General features: G+C 40.4%; 1 protein-coding gene across 1 annotated transcript in view; it reads left to right on the forward strand.

Annotated features, from left to right (window-relative positions):
* The window catches only part of LOC121320214 (anoctamin-2-like), a 73917-nt gene extending 54849 nt beyond the window's left edge, over positions 1-19068 (forward strand). The window contains exons 23-27 of the mRNA XM_041258467.1: positions 1824-1976; positions 3586-3638; positions 6202-6383; positions 16544-16649; positions 17326-19068. Of these exons, the coding sequence (XP_041114401.1) occupies positions 1824-1976; positions 3586-3638; positions 6202-6383; positions 16544-16649; positions 17326-17607 (776 nt within the window). The 3' untranslated portion in view covers positions 17608-19068. The remainder of the gene's footprint in view (positions 1-1823; positions 1977-3585; positions 3639-6201; positions 6384-16543; positions 16650-17325) is intronic.
* The last annotated feature ends 2189 nt before the right edge of the window (positions 19069-21257 follow it).

Raw genomic sequence — 21257 nt, forward strand, 5'->3', positions numbered from 1 at the left:
CACTTAACTAGCATATTATAAAAAACAGCCGTTTGGAATTTTACAAAGAGAATATGTATTTAGAAATGCGTAAGGGGCAGGCGATGTTAACTGCTTACTATCACTGGCACATTTGAAAGACACTGGCATCACAACAGGCACATTTGTGCTGCAAGTTCTCCTATATCTTGTACTGCTAACCCGAATACTTCTACACTGGGTGGATTTTTCAGACGACCCACTAAATATTAGGGCTTGTAACTGGCGCTAGCCATGCTGCTGCACCCAGAACTCCCCTTGTTTAGGTAACTTATCGAAGTGACCAGGTAACTGAAGATTGAAAAGTCTGGACAGCGGTAAATGTGCTCTGAATGATCACAGTGGGAATAAGCCACACTGGAGTCTGCAGCTTTATTAATAGAAGTAACTCATGCAGCTTAAAGGGAGGAACACTTTCTTTAACGTCAAATGAAAAGTGGGACTGGGTGCAAGGCTAGTGAGAATTTCAATGCCAATCTGAATATGGCTGGACACCATTTATGTCTCTACAATCAAAAAGGCTTTCATTGTTAAAACACCAGTATTCCATCATGATTCAGAATACTCACTGGTGTCCTCTTTTAGCACAGAGTGTTAACAAAGTACTTTATTCAATTAGCATATAAATAGAGAATTAGGAAAATTAATTTAGAATACTCATGTCTGGAATATACATGCATACATTATGTATGTACTTTGTGTTAGCTTCACAGCACAACACAGGAGTGGCATGTAAGGTGGTGTAGCAGGGGGAGATCTGTGCTGACTCTGTTGGCGTGTTCACAGTGCTGTAGGAAGAGGGCGGCAGTCGTCCAACAACCGCCTGTGAGTCATGGCAGTGACACGAGGAGGTGGGAAAGTGGGTGTGTGGACTTTCCCCCTCTCTGAATGGCTGAGAGGCGAGTCTTGGGAGATTGTTAGCCCTATAAGATAATGCTCTGCTGTTTCCTCAGGTCTGCCCTTTTAAACACGCCGAGAGTGCGGAAGCGCTGGTCCAGGACCGAGAACCAGTCGGGAGAGAATGAAACTGAGTGTTTCAGAGCGAGACAGTGAGGGCGGGGAACCCTTGGGCAGACCCCGGAATATTGTAGCCGAGCAGGCTAGTTAGCCGGCAGCGTAGGTTGGTGATCCGGGTCGCACGGGCAGTGGCGACCGGGATATCGCTGCAAAGTGCAGCACCTTTTCTTTGTAGTTTTGTTACCGTTTTATTTTCCCTGTTTCTTTGTGCCTTTGATTTTTGCATTATTGTTTTGAAGCACCTGCGAGTACGCCTGGACTGTTTACCATTGCTTGGTATTCCTGTGGTTCTGTTGACCATAGTTGGTAAGCACACCACGGACCAACAGCGCCCTCTGCGGGCTAAAGAAACCCAAAGCACCCCTGAAATAAAACTGGGCACCTGTGCTGTGTTGTCAAGTTCACCTGTCTGTCTCCTGAGTCAGTGAATTACCCACCACCCTTCCACAGGTGAAATTCAGCAAGTGACAACTAGACAAGCAATTGAGATGCTTACACCTTGTTTAGGGGGTATTAATAGCAACGCATGAGACAATCCAACAAGAATCAATTACAATAAAACGTACTGCTCTGTAATTGTAATTATACATTTGTTATTGCTCAATATTAAGTGTACAGAAGACCAATGACAAGTTAATGAATGGGAATGGGATTTATTTTATAGTAGGTCAGTAAAACAAAGTAGTATTTATTTATTTAGTAAAAAACATTGGCTATGAAAAGTAACGTTTCAGTTTCAAGGTTTTGTGTAAAATTGTTTAACATACTCTTTTTTTTCTGTATTTAAGTTATCCAATTTGGGTTTGTCACACTTTTCGTCGCCTCGTTCCCACTGGCTCCTGTGTTTGCACTTCTGAACAATGTCATAGAGATACGACTTGACGCCAAGAAGTTTGTGACCGAGCTGAGGAGGCCTAATGCCGTGCGAGCGAAGAGCATCGGTATGTCTGGCTGTTTCTTTTTTAATTGATTCATGTAATGTTTCTACCAATTAAACTGCGTAAATTCAATGACAAACCTTTCAACCAAAAGTCTTTGCTTCTTCAATGTTGTACTACAGGGATGGAAGTAAGACTCCCATTGCATAGCAGTTTGATCCATTCTTGGTTTCGCCAACAGTTTAGTGAGGCAGGGAAGCATATTAGTGTTGCACTGTACATTAAAAAAAGTGCTCCTGAAAAGACTCAAGCTGACTGTGGGAGATATCGGTGTCGCACAGGATGGATTCAGTAGGCTTCCCCACAATAGGCATTAAGGCATCTTTTGTTCAGAATATTTTTTTGCTGGAATAATTTAAACATTTTAAAATAGCCACATGAGAAAAAAGTGCACTAGTGAATCATACAGCAGTCGCAGTAACATGACATGTTGATATCAGGATGGTAGATCAGAATCTTCTAGTTTTAACTTTATCTGAAAGACTGAGAGTTGTGTGCTTGAATACCTGTGTTACCAGCTCATTTGTAGGGCTGTATTTTGTTCGCTGTAAAAAAAAAAAAAAAAAAAAAAAAAAAAAAGGCTTATTTCACTGTTGAAAAATAGGTATTAAAAGATATTTCATGATTTAAACAATATATTTATTAAAGAAGTTCTTGTACAACAAGTGTTCCTAAATATGTAAATGCTTTAAAAACTGCAAATGCTAAATTGTACAATATTTGGTTTTTTATGTCCACCTTTCTAAAGACATTCCACTTTCACCTTTGGTGAAATATCAAACAATAAATAAATATAAAAATAACAACAGACGCGTGGAATGTCCCCTTCTTGCACTGGACAGAGCGATCTTCAGCAGAAATATTTCCCATCTTTTGATGCAGCTGGTGCCTTTTTCATTTGAAGACATTTGAAAGAAATTGTGCAGGCAAGAGTCAAACTCTAAGTTTACAGCAGTAGCAGTTTGTATGTTACTGATATACTGCCTGATAAAGGGGAAGCCTCAGTGGCTAACTCCCTTCATCCATGTTTGATACATGATCCTACCAACAAGGAAAGGTGGCCCCAAAACATGTCAGTCAGTCCTAATAGAACACTGCTTCGGGTTGTGCAGCTCCCGTTACTGTAGCTAGTGACACTAACTGATTGCAAGACCAGACCTCAGAGCGCTTAACACCTCCAGTATGTTCAGATCCTGTTACCCTGGAATGTGAGCTGTTCTCCTCCGTGTGATAAAGACTTATCTAACTAGCCTTGCCCGAGTGGCTTGAGTGGCAGAATTCAAATCCTGAACGACTGTATTGTAATAGAGTCCCAAATGCTTATTGGAGTGTAATGCACTGCATTTGACCTTAGCACTCTTGCTGGTTGGCTTATTGATAAAAACAATAGTCAAGTACTCAGACGTGTGTAGTGTACCTAGTGGAGAAGGAACGAGGTGAAACATATGTCTCCTTGACTGTGTTTCATATAGATGTGCTTTAGGACTGTGGGGGTTTTGAAGTGGTTAAATAATGATGCTTTTACCTGGTAATAATCAGGTAATAATGACACTACCTTACGATTTGTGTATGACTCGCAACTTACTCCTGTGTTTCTGATTCCTCCCCCTAGGTATTTGGTACAACATTCTCAGTGGCATGGGCAAGTTTTCTGTTATCATTAATGTAAGTACATGTTTTTATTATCATCTGCCCAGGTTTCCAGAGGAGCAGATCTGCCCTAGTTTCTTCCATTGTATCTGGTATCCTGAAGGGAGATTAATTAAGTAACTGATGACTACCTGCTACTGCAGATAGCAGCAGAACTGTCCCTAAGTCGTCCTCTGCTTTCAGAATGGAAACAAAACGCACAGTATAGTACAGAGTGTGTAGGAGCTGTTTGATATTTTTTAGTGTCATTTTAATTAGAATTGTCATTACTGCAGCATAATTGCAACTGTATTTGTAATTGAACAAAGTAACAGTGTAATTGTAATTGCAATTTCAGCAAACAATTCTGTAATTTATAATTGACCCTAGGTCTGCTTACAGCAGTTACTAATGCTTTGTTTTAAAGGTTTGTGTTGAGGTGCTTTAACGTAAGGTTGCGGATGCAATCCCGGTTTTCTGAAAGAGAAAATAGCCATCAACTAATGGGTATCGCCGTCGGGTGATAGGATTATGCTGAGCTTAATATAAAAGCTGCAACCACAGCAACAGCCGAACCGCCATGCGGTGAAGGCTTGGAGATCTCAGGCCGCCCTGGCGGTTGATATATGCCACGACCGTGGTGTTGTCTGACCGCACCAGCATTGCTTGTTCCAGATCACTGGAAGAAAGTGCTGTAGGGTGAGATCTACTGCCCTGAGTTCCAGGGCATTGATGTGGGCAGAGGCCCAATGCCCCGACCACACTCCCCAGGTCCCCACACCGTTCCAGACTGCGCCCCAGCCGTGGTTGCAGGCGTCTGTGGTGATTACTTCCCTCCGGAAAGTGAGACCCATGGTTGTCCCCTGACGAAGGTTGGAGAGGATCCTCCACCAGCGCAGGGTTCTCCAGCAGGACTGGGATATCACCAGCCTTCGATGTCTGTCTCATTGTGGGTGAAGCGCAAACGAGTTGAACTAGGCCTGGAAAGGCCTTTGGTGGAGAAGGCCCAAAGGAAGGGCCTGCGAGGCAGCAGCCATCAACCCCAGCATGCACTGACACAACACCATGCTTACTGTCTCTCAACCTGAATAGGGAGAGGCAAGACTCTATTGCGGTAACTCTTAGTTGTCAATGTGGCCTTCATAGACACTGAGTCCAGGTGGAGGCCGAGGAAATCTGATTTCTGGCTTGGTGTGAGGCGGCACTTCTGCAGGTTTATCCTGAGACCGAGCCGCTGGAGGTGGTCTGTGACCAACGCCGTATGTGCCAGGGCTTGCTCCTGTGACTGAGCACAGACGAGCCAGTCGTCTAGGTAATTCATCAGTTGAATGCCCTGAACCCGAAGGGGGGGGCAGAATGGTGTCCATACACTTAGAAAAGGTGCGAGGAGCAAGGGGCAGGCCAAAGGGGAGTACGCAGTACTCGTAGAACCTGCCCTGAAATGCAAAGCAAAGGTATTTCCAGTGTCCGGGCCTGATGGGTATGTGAAAGTATGCATCCTGCAGGTCCACGGTGGTAAATCAATCGCCCAGCTGAATGGCCTGGACGGCATGGCGGTGCGTGAGCATCTTGAAACGTAACATCTGAAGATGTTTGTTCAGAAGTCTCAGATCCAAGATAGTGCGGAACCTGCCATTCTTCTTGGGCACTAGGAAGTACTTGGAATAGAATCCCTCGCTGCAAGAGGAGGGATCTACTTTGTGAATGGCATGCTTCAAAAGAAGTGCAAGGATTTCTGTGTTGAGAGCTGCATGTTGGAGCGGGTCCTTCACCGCAGTTACTATCACCCCCCGAAATGGGGGTGGTTTTAACTGGAACTGAAGGCTGTAACCAGCCCGCTGGTCTTGAGCACTCAACTGTCATTGGTGCTGATTTGCCAGTATAGTAACTGGGAGACAGGTTGAAGGCTGCTGCGGCCCTTCAGGGATGCTGAGCCTTAGGCTGCTTGGGGTGTGTCAAGGGGACATGGACATCTGTTCACGTTTATAAATTAAGAATGCCAGCAGCTGCATAAAATGTGTTTCGAGTAAGCCAAAGTGTAAACGTTGCAAAAAAGGATTTTTTTTTTTTAACCCAGTCTTGTATTTTACATGATCTTACCGGTGTATGTTACCACAGGCCGTCAGACATGTGGGAATGCTCTTGCACCCGTATCGATGAAGTAACAAACAAGCCAGAGAAGTGTCTTTCTGCAGAGTGAAAACCTTTCAGAAGCTTTCTCGCTCTTTTTGCTGGAGAAGGGCTAAAATGATTTCATCATTGCAGCATTTCTCAACAACTCTTGTTTTAGAACGTTCTGAAAAGCATACAGCAATTAATTGTTACTTTTGAATTAGTTCCGTTCAGTAGGGGAGACTAGTGTCCTAAACTTTTCTTATGTTCTTCTTCTGCAGGCCAGGTCTCTTGCATGTTTGGGGAGAGGGGATGGCCAATTAATAAAAGAACACAAAGCTCTACATATGACAAACGAAGATGATGTAATAAAAAGAAAGATCTTCAGTACAGCGCTTATATTGATAGTGCTGATACAGGCATGAAACCAGATTGGCAACCTTTTGAAACTGTGTTGAAAAGCTATAACAGTCTTCCTATCTCCTAGGCCTTTGTCATCTCCTTCACCTCGGATTTCATCCCCCGTCTTGTCTACCAGTACTTGTACAGTGAGACTGGGACCATGCATGGGTTTATCGATCATACCTTGTCTCACTTCAACGTCAGCCACTTCAAGTCCGGCTCTGCTCCTGTCTCCTCTGAGTTCCAGAACCAGATTGGGATCTGCAGGTACAGCATTTCATTTATTCTGTTAGAAATACAAACACTGGACCTCCGCAAATGTCTATTACCGATACTGGGGAATTGCCCTCTTGCATTAAGTGAAGTAGAACCTCAGAGTTTTGAACACCATTTGGAGGTTGTTGTAAGTCTGAAATGTCTAATTTTGAAAATTAGTTTTCAATGGTTTATATTAGGGCTGTCAATTAATAGCAGTTAATTTCTCTGAAGATTTTTTTTTTATCGCACTCCTCTGTTTTGACCCTGTTAGCATACTGTAATTAACGGCACAGTTTTAATAACGAGTGCATTCGGCATTTGCACAGAAAGTTAGTCATATAACTGCATTATGGAGCAAAGTACTAAGTTATAATACTATAGCAGTATTTACAATTAAGAAGAATGTAACTGATACTCAATGAATGCTTTGTTTTATTGAGACAATTAAGTTATTTTAATAAGAGAATGCTTTTTTTTTTAAACAGCAATGAAAAACATCAGTAAAGGATACCCTATTAAAGGAAACTGATAAGAACATATACATTATAATTTGAAATGCAGTAAGGGGAATAATAAATTGACTCCATTGTGATTTTAGGAGTGTGTTCAAACAATTTAACAGCAAATGCTGGAGTTTTTCTGTGTAAATAAATATAAAACTATAAAGGGGCAACAATATGAGTCTAGAAATAGGACAACAGGTTTTTATGCTGAGTTGTTTTTTAAATAATAATAATAATAATAATAATAATAATAATAATAATATTACACAATAAAAATTTCAGTTTTATACTGTTCATGCAAGCATTCCAGGATGCTTTTATGTTTTCAAACAGGATTTAACAAGATTGAATTTTGCTAGCATTCTTGATATGAATCGGGAGCAAGTTCCAAAGACAAAGGGGCATGATAAGTAAATGCCTTGGCTCTGACAGAGTTCAAATGAATTTTAGGGACTGTCAGATGATTAGCATTTTCCTACCTAAGGGAATGACCAGAGAATATATGGGGTCAGCAGATCTTGAAGAGAACATAATGTAAGACCATGTAAGGCCTTAGATAATAAGGCGAACTAATAACTTATAAAATAGTGCGAATATTTTAATTTTTATATGATATATATATATTTATATATATATATATATATATATATATAATATATATATATATATATCAATATATATAATTCGTAGTTATATATCATATTGCCTTAGTTTTAATAAATGTGCACAACTCATGGTGTTATGGTTCTAAGGTCTTAAACGGTATTATAAATGGAAAAAGGCAAAAGTTAAGTTACCGTTGAAGTTGTAACTGTAGCAAAAACAGATTTAAATGCCCAGGAAAACATGGGTTAACGTAGTGCCTGTTTTTAAACCAGAATGCATTTCCACAGATTGCTCAGCCATTTAGCCTCTTGTTAGCTTAAAAAAAATCCTGTGCTTTCTTTAAAACTAAAATGTTCCTAGTAAAAATTGCCTGTGCATGCTTCTAAATCTGCCCCTCTGTCTGGATACATTTGTTGGTACAGTAATTTTACTCCATGATCAGCAGGCTGCTTATAGAGTGCGTGTCTGGTTGCTGGTTGCGCTGCACACATGGTTGAGTGATTTGTGTAGTTCCAGCTGAAAGTGGGGTGTTCAGTAGACCACCTGTGCCTGTGGCTCACCTGATGAAGGGAGGGATGTTGTGCAGGTTGAGTTGTACAATCGGGTGATTGCATGTTCACGTCTTGGCTGTATGAAAGTGATGATCTTTACTGGGGATCCCACAGGGAGCATGGCATTGGCTCTGGCACTACCACAGGTTAGGAAGGTAAAACCGAGCGGGACTGTATCTCTCCACCACACTGCAGCGGATCCTAATGGCCAGGGCCCTGTTAGCTCAAAGCTTATACCTGCAATGCTAGCGTTTGTCTCCCATAGCTGAGCTGCTTTGGGGCATTTTCGTGGGGAGGGGGAACACATTTGGACATTCAAAATGGGAGAGAAAAGCAAGGGGTAAAATAAATGGGCACACTACATTTTTTATAATTATTCCGCCCCAGGACTAAAGCTCTCTTTTCAAGCAAGTCATGAATCATGTATTCTAGTATATGCAGATGCTGTTTTTAATGATGTGAATTTAATGCTGTCTGCTGGCAGGACCCCCTTGTAAATGAGGCCTCGGTCTCAATGGGTTTATTCCTGGTTAAAAAATGAATAAATGAATGCATACAATAAATAAAGAAATCTTTCCCCTGCAACCACACCCAGGAAAAAACAGACCTTCACTGCAGAGGGAAGCCAAAGAGTTATTGGTGGTCGTCCTTTGTGGTTGCATTGCAGCTCTGTCACCATACTGCATGTGGAAAGTGGTTATGAGTAGACGAGAAGTTGCTGCAATAGAGGCTGTTGGGTTTATTTCACGTTTCTGGCCGTTGTACATACTTATGTTATTGTTTTGTTTATTTTGTATGGGGAAAAAATAGCGTGGTCTTTAATTGGGTTTTTGAGTTTTTAATTTCATGGTGGATGGATGGTTTCTCAACTGCTAATGATATTTAATGAAAAGAAAGATAAAATGAAAGAGTCAGTTATCCATAAAGAGTTTGTTTCCATGAGACGACAAGGGGTGGAAGGGGTGGGGGTCTGCTTGTTAATGAATTCAATTACTCTGGTTACAGGAAGGACCAGGATATTTCATTAGATTATAAAAGATGACTGCTGTGTTGGGCCTCGACTCCAGATCTGCACAGACATTTGAGAGCATCTGTAAAGCAGACCCCAGGGATGCTACAGCCGGGAGCCTGTCAGTGTTATTCCTCCAAGCTGGTTTTGCTGGCAGGGTATATTGGGAACGAGCTGACCTTGTTTGCTTCCAGATTTTCCAGAGGGCCCCCTGAGACAACTGAGGCAGCAAGAGGTCTGGGTTTCACAGTCCCATTTCCCTAGTGATGGACATATTTAAAGACTGAGCTGAAGAAGAGATGAGGATGGGCTATCCCTTGTAAAAGTTCACCACAGTAAATGCTGCAGTTTTCTTCTTTAAAACTATGTGTTTACTATGGCTTGCCTTGCTGTTTGATATGCTTTGCACTACCTGTCTGGTCTTTAAAATGCTTACCTATGCTTTGCCATGCTTTTACTATGCTGTATTATACTTTGCTATGCTTTTATTCTGGGCAACTACTGGAAGAGATAAGATCATTCCTGTCTAAACTTTTAATTGTGAACCTGTAACTGGATGAAAACATTGCTGCAAATAGATACATATTCCAAGTAGGCTTGAAACGGTAGGCACAGAACTTAATATTAATATCATAACACATAAATGCATCATGTTAAGAGGCTTCTCTGTCAATTGAGAACAAATTCTCACTTACAGTGACTACTGGCAGGAGGCTCACACCACAACAGTAAACCACATTAAACACAAGAAATAAAGAGTAAAAAAAAAACAAAAAAAAACATACAGGGAATCACTCATAAAACATAAAAACTCAGCAGCAATTTATCAGGTACACATGTCAGTCAGCAACGAGTTGACCCTATGGCTCAAAGCAACCTCAGATAAGAACCGTTCTTATTTGAACTTGTGTTGAAACTCATTCCAGTCATTGGCTGCTGCAAACTGACATGAGTGACGACAGAAACTGTTGACCCCCGGGAACAAGCAGTTTATTAAAATGACTGGATCTTAAGTTGTGCAACGTGGAAGAGAGCTCCAGGGAACTACGCAAGTAAGCAGGCGTTTTCCCAGTGAAGGTTCAGTAGATTAACATATAGCAGTGTTTTAGTTGCCAGTTAATCAGGATGTAAAGGTTACGATGGTGAGTCCTGTAAGGGGCACCAGTGACACATCTTATAGCAGAATGGTATAAACATCTAGTTTCATCAATAGGCTTTTAGAGACCATGTTATAAATAACATCACCATGATCTGAAATAAAGTAAAGGCATCTGAACTCAGATCTATTATGTGGAATGTATAAAGATTTTCTTTTTACGATAAAGGAGAATATGTCTAGATTCTTTTTTTCTAAGCTGTCAATCTGTGTTAAACTTTAATGCAGTATCCAGCCAAATTCCTAAGTATTTTATAATCTGCAACTTGCTCCAACCTTATTAAAGGTGAAGATTTTATGGTCACTACTAAAACTTTTGGCGTGTTTTCTATTGAATAACACCAATTTAGTTTTGTTTGCATTTAACGCAAATCAAGTTGGCAGTCAGCTGATATGTTTATGATGTATGTTCCAGATTACACCAGGATTCTTTCCACATGTTAACTATCAATTACACTTTATGAGAGATTTTATTTACCATTGGTTTTATTATACCTTGGGGTGGAGTTGGGGGAGGTGAAGGACAAATGATGGTTTAGCATATTCCTTAAAACGTAAAGTCATTTCACCTGCAAGCCTAGTTTGTAAGGTTTTAAGTGTCGCCGGAATGGATTTTTTTCATTATGCCATTTTTTTGGTAATAATAATAATTAATTCTAAATACGCTCCTAAAATGTTAATTGTAGCCTACTATGATTTCTCAATAAATGAACAGTCTCTGCACAATTGGCAACATCGACATTCACCAGACTGGACAGCTGCATAAAAGCAGCCAGAAATTACAGTTAACAGAACTGTTTGTCCCGCCTCAGCTAACTTCTGATTGGACTGCTGCAGAGAAAATACAGGTCTTTGATTGGTTGATCGTATTACCGGTCTGACTTTAGGAAAACATTAGCATGCCTTTCACAGCAAGAGTTGATGTTTGGCTCTCCGAACTGCAGCTGCTCACCCGTAATGCACAACAACCTATGGAATAGGCAAATAAAGCAATGGGCCACAAGATGGGTGTATGACGTATCTATACAATTAATTTACAGATGTGTGGCAACACACAGCAAAGCTAACAGACAGGACCCCCTCTCCCCTCTTCATCCTTCTCTCAGTCATTTCCATACTTTGATGGTACACGTTGGATGCCGATATGCCTGTGGAACAGTGAAGAACACATATAACTGTATATGTAAACACACTACTGCTGTCCACGTTGTCAATACAGTGATAAAACACATAACTGATCCACCCATCCGGATGGGGGGGGGGGGGGGGGGGGGGGGGTTGGGGTTCTGTACTATTGTACCCAACTCCAGAGTGGACTGTTACTCTGGCACTGTTTGAGCCAGCAGTGCACAGTTATTGGAACTAGCGCACGCAATTATCGCGCAGATATTGGTATATTCAGACGAATTAGGGCTTTTGTGCATATTGAATGTCCACCTAGAATACATTTGCATCACATGTTTCTAATTACCAATGCATTATCATATGCCAATAGGACCGTATTAAAGAAACAGAAGGAAGGCAGTGTGCTGGACAGAGGTGAGTGCATGTTTCCCCACTCGCCTGTTTGGTCATGAGGAATACGCTATAAACGTCACTATGATATGAACATGTTATATATGTTATGGAAACAAAAAAATAGGCTTATTGTATGTTTTTGCCGTAAATTGACTATGGTGATGCAGTATATAGGTTTGTATCACCATCAACTAGTAAACTGGACTCACCATATCATGCAGCATTGAGGTACAATACAAATACAAGATTTAATACTTATCATTGTAATACGATTTGGTAGGCTGGACTTCTTTGGCTTTACACAGGTTGAAGCACTGGTATGTTCGGGTATATAAGGCTATTCAATGTAAATTATATGAATATACTTATTTAAATGAATACCTTATAGCTTCCCATAGTAACCATAGCCTCAGATCTCATTCTTGCATTTTAAAATCCCAAATGTGCATACAGAGGCTGGTAAAGGATCCTTTGCTTATTATGCCCCATGGTCCTGGAATGAGTTCCAGTCCAAACTGAAGCTGCAGACCCAGATATCTTTATTGCAGTTTAAGAGTAAACTGCATGACTTCGTGACCTGAGAGTTGTAATTGTTTTAAATAGTTGACTACTTTTGTGCATTTTGTTTTAAATGTGATATATTGTTTTAAATGTGATTTGCCTGTGTCTTAATTATATTTGTTCTTGTTGTCCGATTGACTTGCTGCTACCTGCTTGGCTAGGTCTCACTCGTAAAAGAGGTTTTAATCTCAACATGACTAGCTAGTTAAGTAAAGGATTATATATATATATATACACACACACACACACACACACATGGACGGAAATATTCGGAATACCCTGCTTACATGGCATGGAATAGTCATTCAAATTTCCCACTATTCTGAATACAACTGGAATCCTGATAGAACCTGAACAGGTTCCCGGATAGCAATATGGGTACAGTCAATTGCACCTACCACACGTGGCAGGTGCGCAACCTCATAAAAACCCTGCATTATCTCCTCTGATTGCTCTGGTACTGGGGAATTTAATATGCTCTTCAGCACGGCGCAGCAACGTGGTTATGAACCTGTTGAGGTGGCGGGACACAGCTGACTGGGTGATCCCCACTGTATTACCTGCTACCTTCTGGAAGGTCCCGGTAGCCAGGATACACATACAGACAGACACTACCAATTGCTCAGACAATGCATGACTGTGCAGGTTTGTTCTGTCCAGGTCATCAAGCAGCATGTGACATAGATGAGTCAGCATGTCTCGGTCGAGACGATACCTGGACACGACTTGCTCATTGCTGAGCTCCTCATATGTGTGCCGAGGCCGGTACACCCTTTCAGCATATATTCGCCTATGTCGGGGTTGCTGTTGCTGGGTGTGCCTTGCATCATTCACATCCAAATGTCCACGGACACGCTGCATGCTACCCATGTTTCCCATTGTTGCCTGTTTGTAGTCAGTGCTGGAATGGTAGTGTGTGCAGAGTTAATGCAGTCCTTTTACAATCCTTATTCTTCATGTCACAAACCTGGTTTTGTGCTTGGATCATACCTTAGAATATACCAGGATCACGCATATTGTCGGCCACTCTCCCCATATCGCGTGATGCATACATTTTATTTCTGCACAGCGCAGAATGGATTGTGACATGCAAAAGGACGTTTTGAATATGGCAACTTGGCACAACGGCCATTTGCAACGCGCATACCACTCTGTGCGGTGTGCAACCTTTTGAATATCGGGCCCCATGTATATAAGTTAGCACTGCTTGGTTATAACTCCTGTAAGATATCCGATAGTCCCGCACTGGTTAAGCCAGGGATAGCCTTGTTCTAGGATAAACCATACACAATAGGGATGTAAATCAGATTCCCACTGCATAGCAGTGTGATCCTAGGAGTTTAATAAGACACACCTGAGCAAAGGAATCTACACCACTTTCCCCAATTGTGACCTCTGAATTCTACATGTGCTGTTATGTGGTGGTGAAAGTAAACCAAGGCTCAAGCCTTTTTCTTTTTAATTTGGTCCAGACATCCATGTTTAATCCATTAATTTTAGCTTTTTTGTGTTTCGAGTTGATAGTTCTGTGTTCTTTCAACATGCTGAAGCAGTAACTGGAACATTTATTGACTGTGTAACATACAAGCTATTCTGCAAAAAGTTTTTAGATGAATGCAGAACATTTCAACACATTTCTCACACTCATCTTTCTCAACACATTACTGCAGTGCTCAGGTCCTTGCATTGGTTACCAGTGAGCTATCCAATTGATTTTAAAGTTCCTGTAATAACTTATAAGGTCCTTCATGGATTTGGGCTACAAATTTTTTATATTCCTATTCATTCTTTGAGACAAGAAAATGCAGAACCTTTAGTTAAAAAAAAAATTGTATTAAATTAACTGGAACCACAGCGCTTTTTCCGTTGTGCTCCTCGATTCCGGTTGACATTGAAACATTGCATTATTTTTAAGACTGAATTGAATACATACCTTTTTGTCAATGTGCTTTTCTATAGTTGGTTGTAGCTGGAGTGTATTGTACATGTGAGCTCTCTTGTTGTGTTTTTAACTTTGCACAGCGCTCTGGGATGCCAGGAGAGGAAGGGCGCTATACGTTTTTGTGAGAGCTCTCATGAATGTAGTTACCCTGTCTGTTACCCAGTTCACAATGCAGGTCGGACATGTATTTACCATTTCGTCTCCATTTTAAGACATTCCAATCAGATCCTGTCAGTTGCAACTACACTTCGGAGTCTGTTAAGTCTGTTACGAAGCTTGCATAAAAAGGATATGATATTCAGCAGCAGAATACTAAGTGCCCCATTGTGTTATGCATGGCTCAGGTGGCAACTTTATGGGTAAAATACAGCTGCCTTGTTGGATTGCTTCTGTCAGGTCATCTTTAAAACATAGTTTTCTGCTTTGGGCAATGTTTTAAACAATTTTATTTTTTTAACAGTTGCAACCAGCTTGTCTGCTTTCGGAAAATTATTTGCCCAGATATTGCTGGTAAGGGCTATTATGTAGGCAAGTCAAATGTACTGAATTTGGCAGTAAACCTTGAAGAATGTCATTGTATGCCTTGATCATGTAACTAGCATTATTGGAGACAAATCCAGTCACATTATTAAAATTAACTTCAAATGCGTTTAAACATTTAATAATGCACTGTGCCACCGATGAGTAATTCACAGGGTGCAGATTAACTGTATCGGGTAATATTACTTTCATTTCGAAGGTATTTCATAGTCCTTGGAGAAAAAACAAAATGTGCAAAACATACTGATCTTTTACATTTGTAGACTCGCCAGTAACTACAGATGCACTGTCAGACATCTTTACCAGTTGTACAATTTTCATCTTGTGCAACTCAACAATTTGGGGTAGATATTCCCTTCTCACTTGACCTGCTGTAGGAATTGCTCCCACATTTATTACATGTTTCTTCAGAAATGCACATAGTTTGGGATTATCAATTTTTTCCAGGGGAATATTAGCACAAACAAATGCCTCTGTCAAATCGAAAATAACTCTCATCATAAAATCTCATCGCCGTTCATAATTTTCGTTCCCCGTCTCATAGCTGTCAATCTCAGCCTTTTGTTTTCTGTGTTTTTCTGATGGTAAATGTCGATCTATTGTTGACTTTCGAGTGTAGTCCAAAGATAAATTGCAAGTTGTGCAAAATAAATGATACCCATCGGTGTACACAACACCAGATGGATATTGTTGCGTGCGTTCGTTCAATGATTGATTGAAATGTGTTTGAATCCATGTTTAGGTCTCTCAATTTTTCTTTTAATGTATCCATTTATTCAGTTACCATTCACAGTCATCATAATAAGTTTTTATTTTTCTAATTAGTCAAATTGTAATGTGTTGATTTCTTAATTGTGAATTTGATTACTATAACTGGAGTGGCTGCAGGGACATCTAGGGGATAGCAGTTGAATTACAATTGAAAAAAACATGTCGCGTAAAATGCAGGACTCTAGTCATTAGACTGCTATTGGCGCTCATGTTTCATGTGTGTTTTTGAGATGTGGTAGTTTCTCCTGCTCCCAGTTTAAAAAAAAAAAAAAATCATTCAAAACTGGTATATGGGGTTACTGATGTTATTCTAAGATGTCCATGCTACCTAAATAATGCACATTTAAGCCACACAACTGCCATTCACATTCACAATCTCAATTGAGATGATTGCATGAATAGGGTATTCGTAGCTTTACATACTAGTCTTTGTATGTGTTTTTACTGGAGCAGGAAACTACCAAAAAACATACTCAACATAATTTTCTCTAGCGTTTATTGAACAACAAGTGTTCCTAAATATTTAAATGCTTTAAAAACTGCAAATGCTAAATTGTACAATATTTTGTTTTTTATGTCCACCTTTTTAAAGACATTTCACTTTCAAACAATAAATAAATATAAAAATAACAACAGACACGTGAAATGTCCCCTGCTTGTACTGGACAGAGTGATCTTTAGCAGAACTATTTCTGATCTTTGATGCAGCTGGTGTCCTTTTCATTGAAGACTTTAAAGAAATCGTGCTGCTCTATGCAGTATGTGTTAAATCATTTAGTGGAATCAAACTAAACCAACTGCCATGTTCCTAAATGCGGTGTAACAGGTAGTGTGTCAATATTCAAACATTTACTGCATTTATTTTTAAAAAGAGGAATGTTCACGCAGAACTAGATGTTGCACGGCAATGGTTACATTTCACACAAAAATACAGCCTTGCATACGATTCCCAATACATTTTACTCTACATTTGTACTCTTTTTTTAATAAAGCAATGTGTTCTGTGTTACAGGTACAGAGACTACAGAGAACCACCTTGGTCATCAAACCCGTACGAGTTCTCTAAGCAGTACTGGTCTGTGCTGGCTGCGCGCCTTGCCTTCGTCATCCTGTTTCAGGTGAGTCTCTCTGGGGAATGTGGATTCCCAGGGTCGATGAAGCGTGTGGACAATATAGTAACGCCAATAAAACAGGAGAGACCTGTACTTAAGAAGATTGATTTATCCTTTACTGTACAACAATTGAATATGGTAATAACATTAACTACAAGGGGTTGATAACAAACACACATTTTGGGGCTCTAAATTACACCTATACAAGTTAAGCATCCTAGCTGCTTAGTAGATTTATACATATGCGATAGAGAGTTCCATGTGAGGAAACACTGTTCCATGTATCAGACGTTGTCCACTGACACTCTGTGATTAAACTATTTAGGTCTGTGGTCCACCAGGGGCCATGACACACCATAACAAAAACAAAACAAACCCCAAAAAGGGGGGGGGTTTGTCTGACAGGCAAGAATTATACAGATTTCAAATGATAAATCATATACAAAAATGTAAGTTGATCAAGAAGTGCAAATAGGTTTCAAATGTACACAGAGGTGTAGCTGCAACCAGGGGACTGAAATGGGGTGGTGACATCAGAGACTAACAATCATGTTCCAATTCTATTGATCTCAAAAAGAACCAATGATCTTCATTTAAGTCCCTGTGCATATGGGGATCTGTTTTGGGGTCATGTGGGAACCCATAGGCATTGCTGTTGGTTGAAGAGCAACTTCTCTTTCAGAACCTGGTGATGCTGCTCAGTGAGGGACTGGACTGGATAATCCCAGACATCCCTAAGGACATCAGTGAGCAGATCAAGAAGGAGAAGACCCTGATGGTGGATGTGTTCCTCAAAGAGGAGCACGAGAAGCTGCAGCTGATCCAGAACTTCCTCAAGAAAGACCAGCCCACTCAACCAAAGCCCAATATGAAGACCTCAGCCCCCCGGAGCCGAGCGGCCAGCCTGTGCCAGTTCAGCCCGGAGAAGAAACCCAGTCAAGGCTCTGAGCACACTGACGTGTGAGCTCTCCCTGAGGAACGATTCTGCAGACAGATGTGCAAGAAGCCATCAAGAAGGGGATGGAAGAAAGTTATTTTACAGAACAGACGTTATTTCGGGTGCAGAAACATTTTACCGAATGAACTTTTACTGCTGTAATGAATTTTGCACTCTTCCTGTTTTTTATTACATCTTTTTCTTTTGTCATGTTATTGGATGGCAAGGAAACTTCGCTACAGAGAATACTGCACTCTTTACGGTTCGCCTGTAACTTAAACCTTAAATCAGGAAGCTGGTGTAATAGGATAATGATTAGTTAGTCAAGAGTTTCATTCTGTCTACGCCATGTGATTTTCCTGTGGGGGTGGAAACTATGTCTTAATTCCTATACTGTTTTGTGCTTTTTAAAGAAGTTATTATGCATAAAAAAGGACTGTTACGCTTAGAGCACTGTATATGTAAGTAATGGCCATTGCTTACCGTTCACATCTACTTTTTCAAAATAGTCCCAATAGTTTTGATATTTTCACTTGCGTAAATCAGAAGTGGAATGCATCTGAACACAATCCATGCAACAGTGATGCTGGTTTTCAGCTATTACTCATGTTATATTGATTATTTTCTTTTATATAACCTGGGCTTTTAACTATTTTGACAAATACCAGTTTCTAATGTGTCCTGCACCATTCTGGGTAGTGGATTTCAGTGGATTTACCCTCTGTGACGTCTCTCTAAAAATCCAAAACTAATAAGGTCCTGCCAGCTGTTGCCATATTTGATCTAACAAGTAGTACAATGCAGACTTTTATTTGAGCAGTGGAACTTGGAACAATTGCAAGTATCAGAAAAAGGCACTAGTGTAATCTGCAGTTACTTATCTGGCCTTTATTTATTGCGTCTCTTTTTTCCGCTGTAATTCTGTACACTCAATCTCATCGCATTCCAATATAAAATTCACCTGCCTCTGCCAATAATTTCTCTGATGGTCTTGTTAATTCTTAGCACTACGCAGGTGCTCTTCTTTTGCAGTCCGAGTTTCTGACCCCCATCCTAGCGCCCTTCGCATTGGACGATCCTTAAGCTGGGGGAACACAAAGCCACTTTTTCTAGGAGACCACCGGGAGACCTAGTTTGAGGCAACTTTGCTGTATCAAACCTCAAGCCTCCCCTTGTGTGCCATGCAGTGACCTGAAATCTAGTCTCCTGAAACCAAGCCACAAAGTGGCTTCGTGTTCCCTCAGTTCAGCATCCTCCCACACTACAAAACCTGTCCACACCACCTAGATAACAGTCAAAACCTGGCAACGACTGGGTTTAAGTGCATGTTGGTGGCGCATCATTTAGTTAGTGTGGATAGGATCGTAGAGAGGCTGATTTCTGCCAGCAATTCTAACTGGGGCTGACAGAGACCTAATTCAATCTGGGTTGATCTGCCAGTGGAAATGCGTGGTTTCAATGTGGGCTTGCATGAGATAATAAGGCTATTTTTTCATGATGACATTGGCTTTTTTGCCTAAATACTGTATAAATACAAAATAACTTTCTTTGTTATGGAATAAAATTATAAATGGAATAAATAAATCTTTACTAAGATACTGTAGTATACATTGTCTTTATTCACATGACTGCTGCTACCTGGTTTTGAGTTGTGAGGGATCCAAGGAGTGATGTATTTTTTGTAATTGATTTTAAACTTTTTTTTTATCTGTTTTGCATTCATTTCAATCCAATGACAGGTTGACTCATTTGCACTGTCCCAAATTAAGCTGGAGATAAGGAAAGTGTTTGCATACATTGCACTTGAACCTTCGTTCAAAATTATTTATTTAACCAGGACAGAACCCTTGAGATATACATCTCATTCAGGTTAGTCCTAGAAGAAAAGACAGCAAAGAAATAACACTATGAAAGAAACAAATCATTCAAAGAGGACAGAAACAATGAACAAAGGTATAAAAATATGAAGAATTCCAATTGATATGATCCCGCTTGTAGTCTGTGTTTTACATGATTTGCAATCCTGGTAAGATTTAAAATCAGTATCTATGAGTGGTTTTTACAGAGGTATTGTAAAGAGGCCATTTTCATGCTTGAAGGCAGTTCATTCCAGAGATGAGATGCCTGATATACAAAGTCACACTGGCCCATGTTAGATCCCATAAGCAGCAACTTTTGTTTCTGTCAGCGAGTGCCTTCACTAATGTCCAAATTAATAGACATTGCCTCTCTCTGTAGCCCTCTGGATGAAATTGTCAGCAATCTTATTCACATCTAGATCTCTGGTAAGGTCTTGATGAGCATTAAGGACAGCAACATGAGTCAGCTCTGTCCCATTGTTAACTGAAGATAGTTCATGTCTTCTGAAGCTGGAGAATGGGTGTTCTGCAACGCAGGATGAAGAGTGCAGCCAGGACTACTAAACATTTGCAGCACTTAGGTAGCAAGTATTTATTTCCTTCAGTTTTTAGAAATTCGGTGATATCATGAACACTGGATATTGGGATATTTTTCTGCTGAGTTATATCCAAAAACATGTCTCAATGAAGTCATGTGCATAAAACTCCATTACTTGCTCAATGTTTAACTTTTAAGTAAGTGCAAAAAAAAGTAATGGAAGTGCAGAAATGTACAGTACAGGTAGGCTACATTACTGCAATTTGTTTCCAGTGAAAAACTCTGTGATATGCATCTGGACGGTTTGTTTTTGCAAGAATGGTTGGCAAACTCAATCAGCGTTTTCTAAAAAATCCCAATTCGGCTTTATATCTGGATGCTGCTCCATAACATGCCACAGTGTTACAAGTGCAGCACGCATGTGTACATCATCTGTGTTTGTTTCAGGCAGAGTGTCATTGTTGCAGATGTACACAGCTGAGAATTCTTCCTCTGACATCCCCTCTGTTGTTGTCAGAGTTTCAGTTTTGGTTGTATTTTCGTCAGCACTCTCCTCAACTACAGAAACCCCAGCTTTTTTGAAGTAACGCTGCATTATTTGCTGACTGACAAGAGTTCCAAGCATGCTTTAGCGAGCCTACAGTATTGAATAGAGACGTTTTATTTAAAACTAAATTTTCGTGCTGATACTCCATGACTTTTCTCTTTCCAACCATGCTTGCTGTTGCAGTCAGTGCTGTTTTTTCATACTGTAAAACTGACACTGCGTACAGGGATTAAATAGCCAAGGTACAGTACAGGGGTAATTGCTCAGTAATGAGGTGCAAATAGCTGATTGATTGAGCTGTTAAGCTTTTACTACCGTAAAGTGCTGCCTTTCTTCTTGACATATATGTGAATGGTAAGGTAACAAGGTGAATCAGTAAGAGCAATTACTACACTATAAGCAGTGCGTTTGTTATTTAAATCTATGTGAATGGCACATAACAAGATCCAAACAGCTGAGTTTGTTAAAAATATACTGCATGCTTAACATATTATAAACAATGCCTTTTGTTATTGAAATCAATGGGAATGGCAAATGCTATTTGTCTGAAATCAACAGCTGCCCGCAATAACCCTGGACAGTGTAAGTGGTGGATACTCTACATAAATGCAAGTGGAAAGCAGATAAACGGATGGGGGGGGGGGGGGGGGGGGGGGGGAATAAGACACAATGAGCTGTGGGGCTGCTGATTAATTCTAAACAGTATTTCAAGAAAATGTGTGAAACCAAATCT

Source organism: Polyodon spathula, chromosome 8, assembly GCF_017654505.1.
Source record: "Polyodon spathula isolate WHYD16114869_AA chromosome 8, ASM1765450v1, whole genome shotgun sequence".
Lineage (NCBI taxonomy): Eukaryota > Metazoa > Chordata > Actinopteri > Acipenseriformes > Polyodontidae > Polyodon > Polyodon spathula.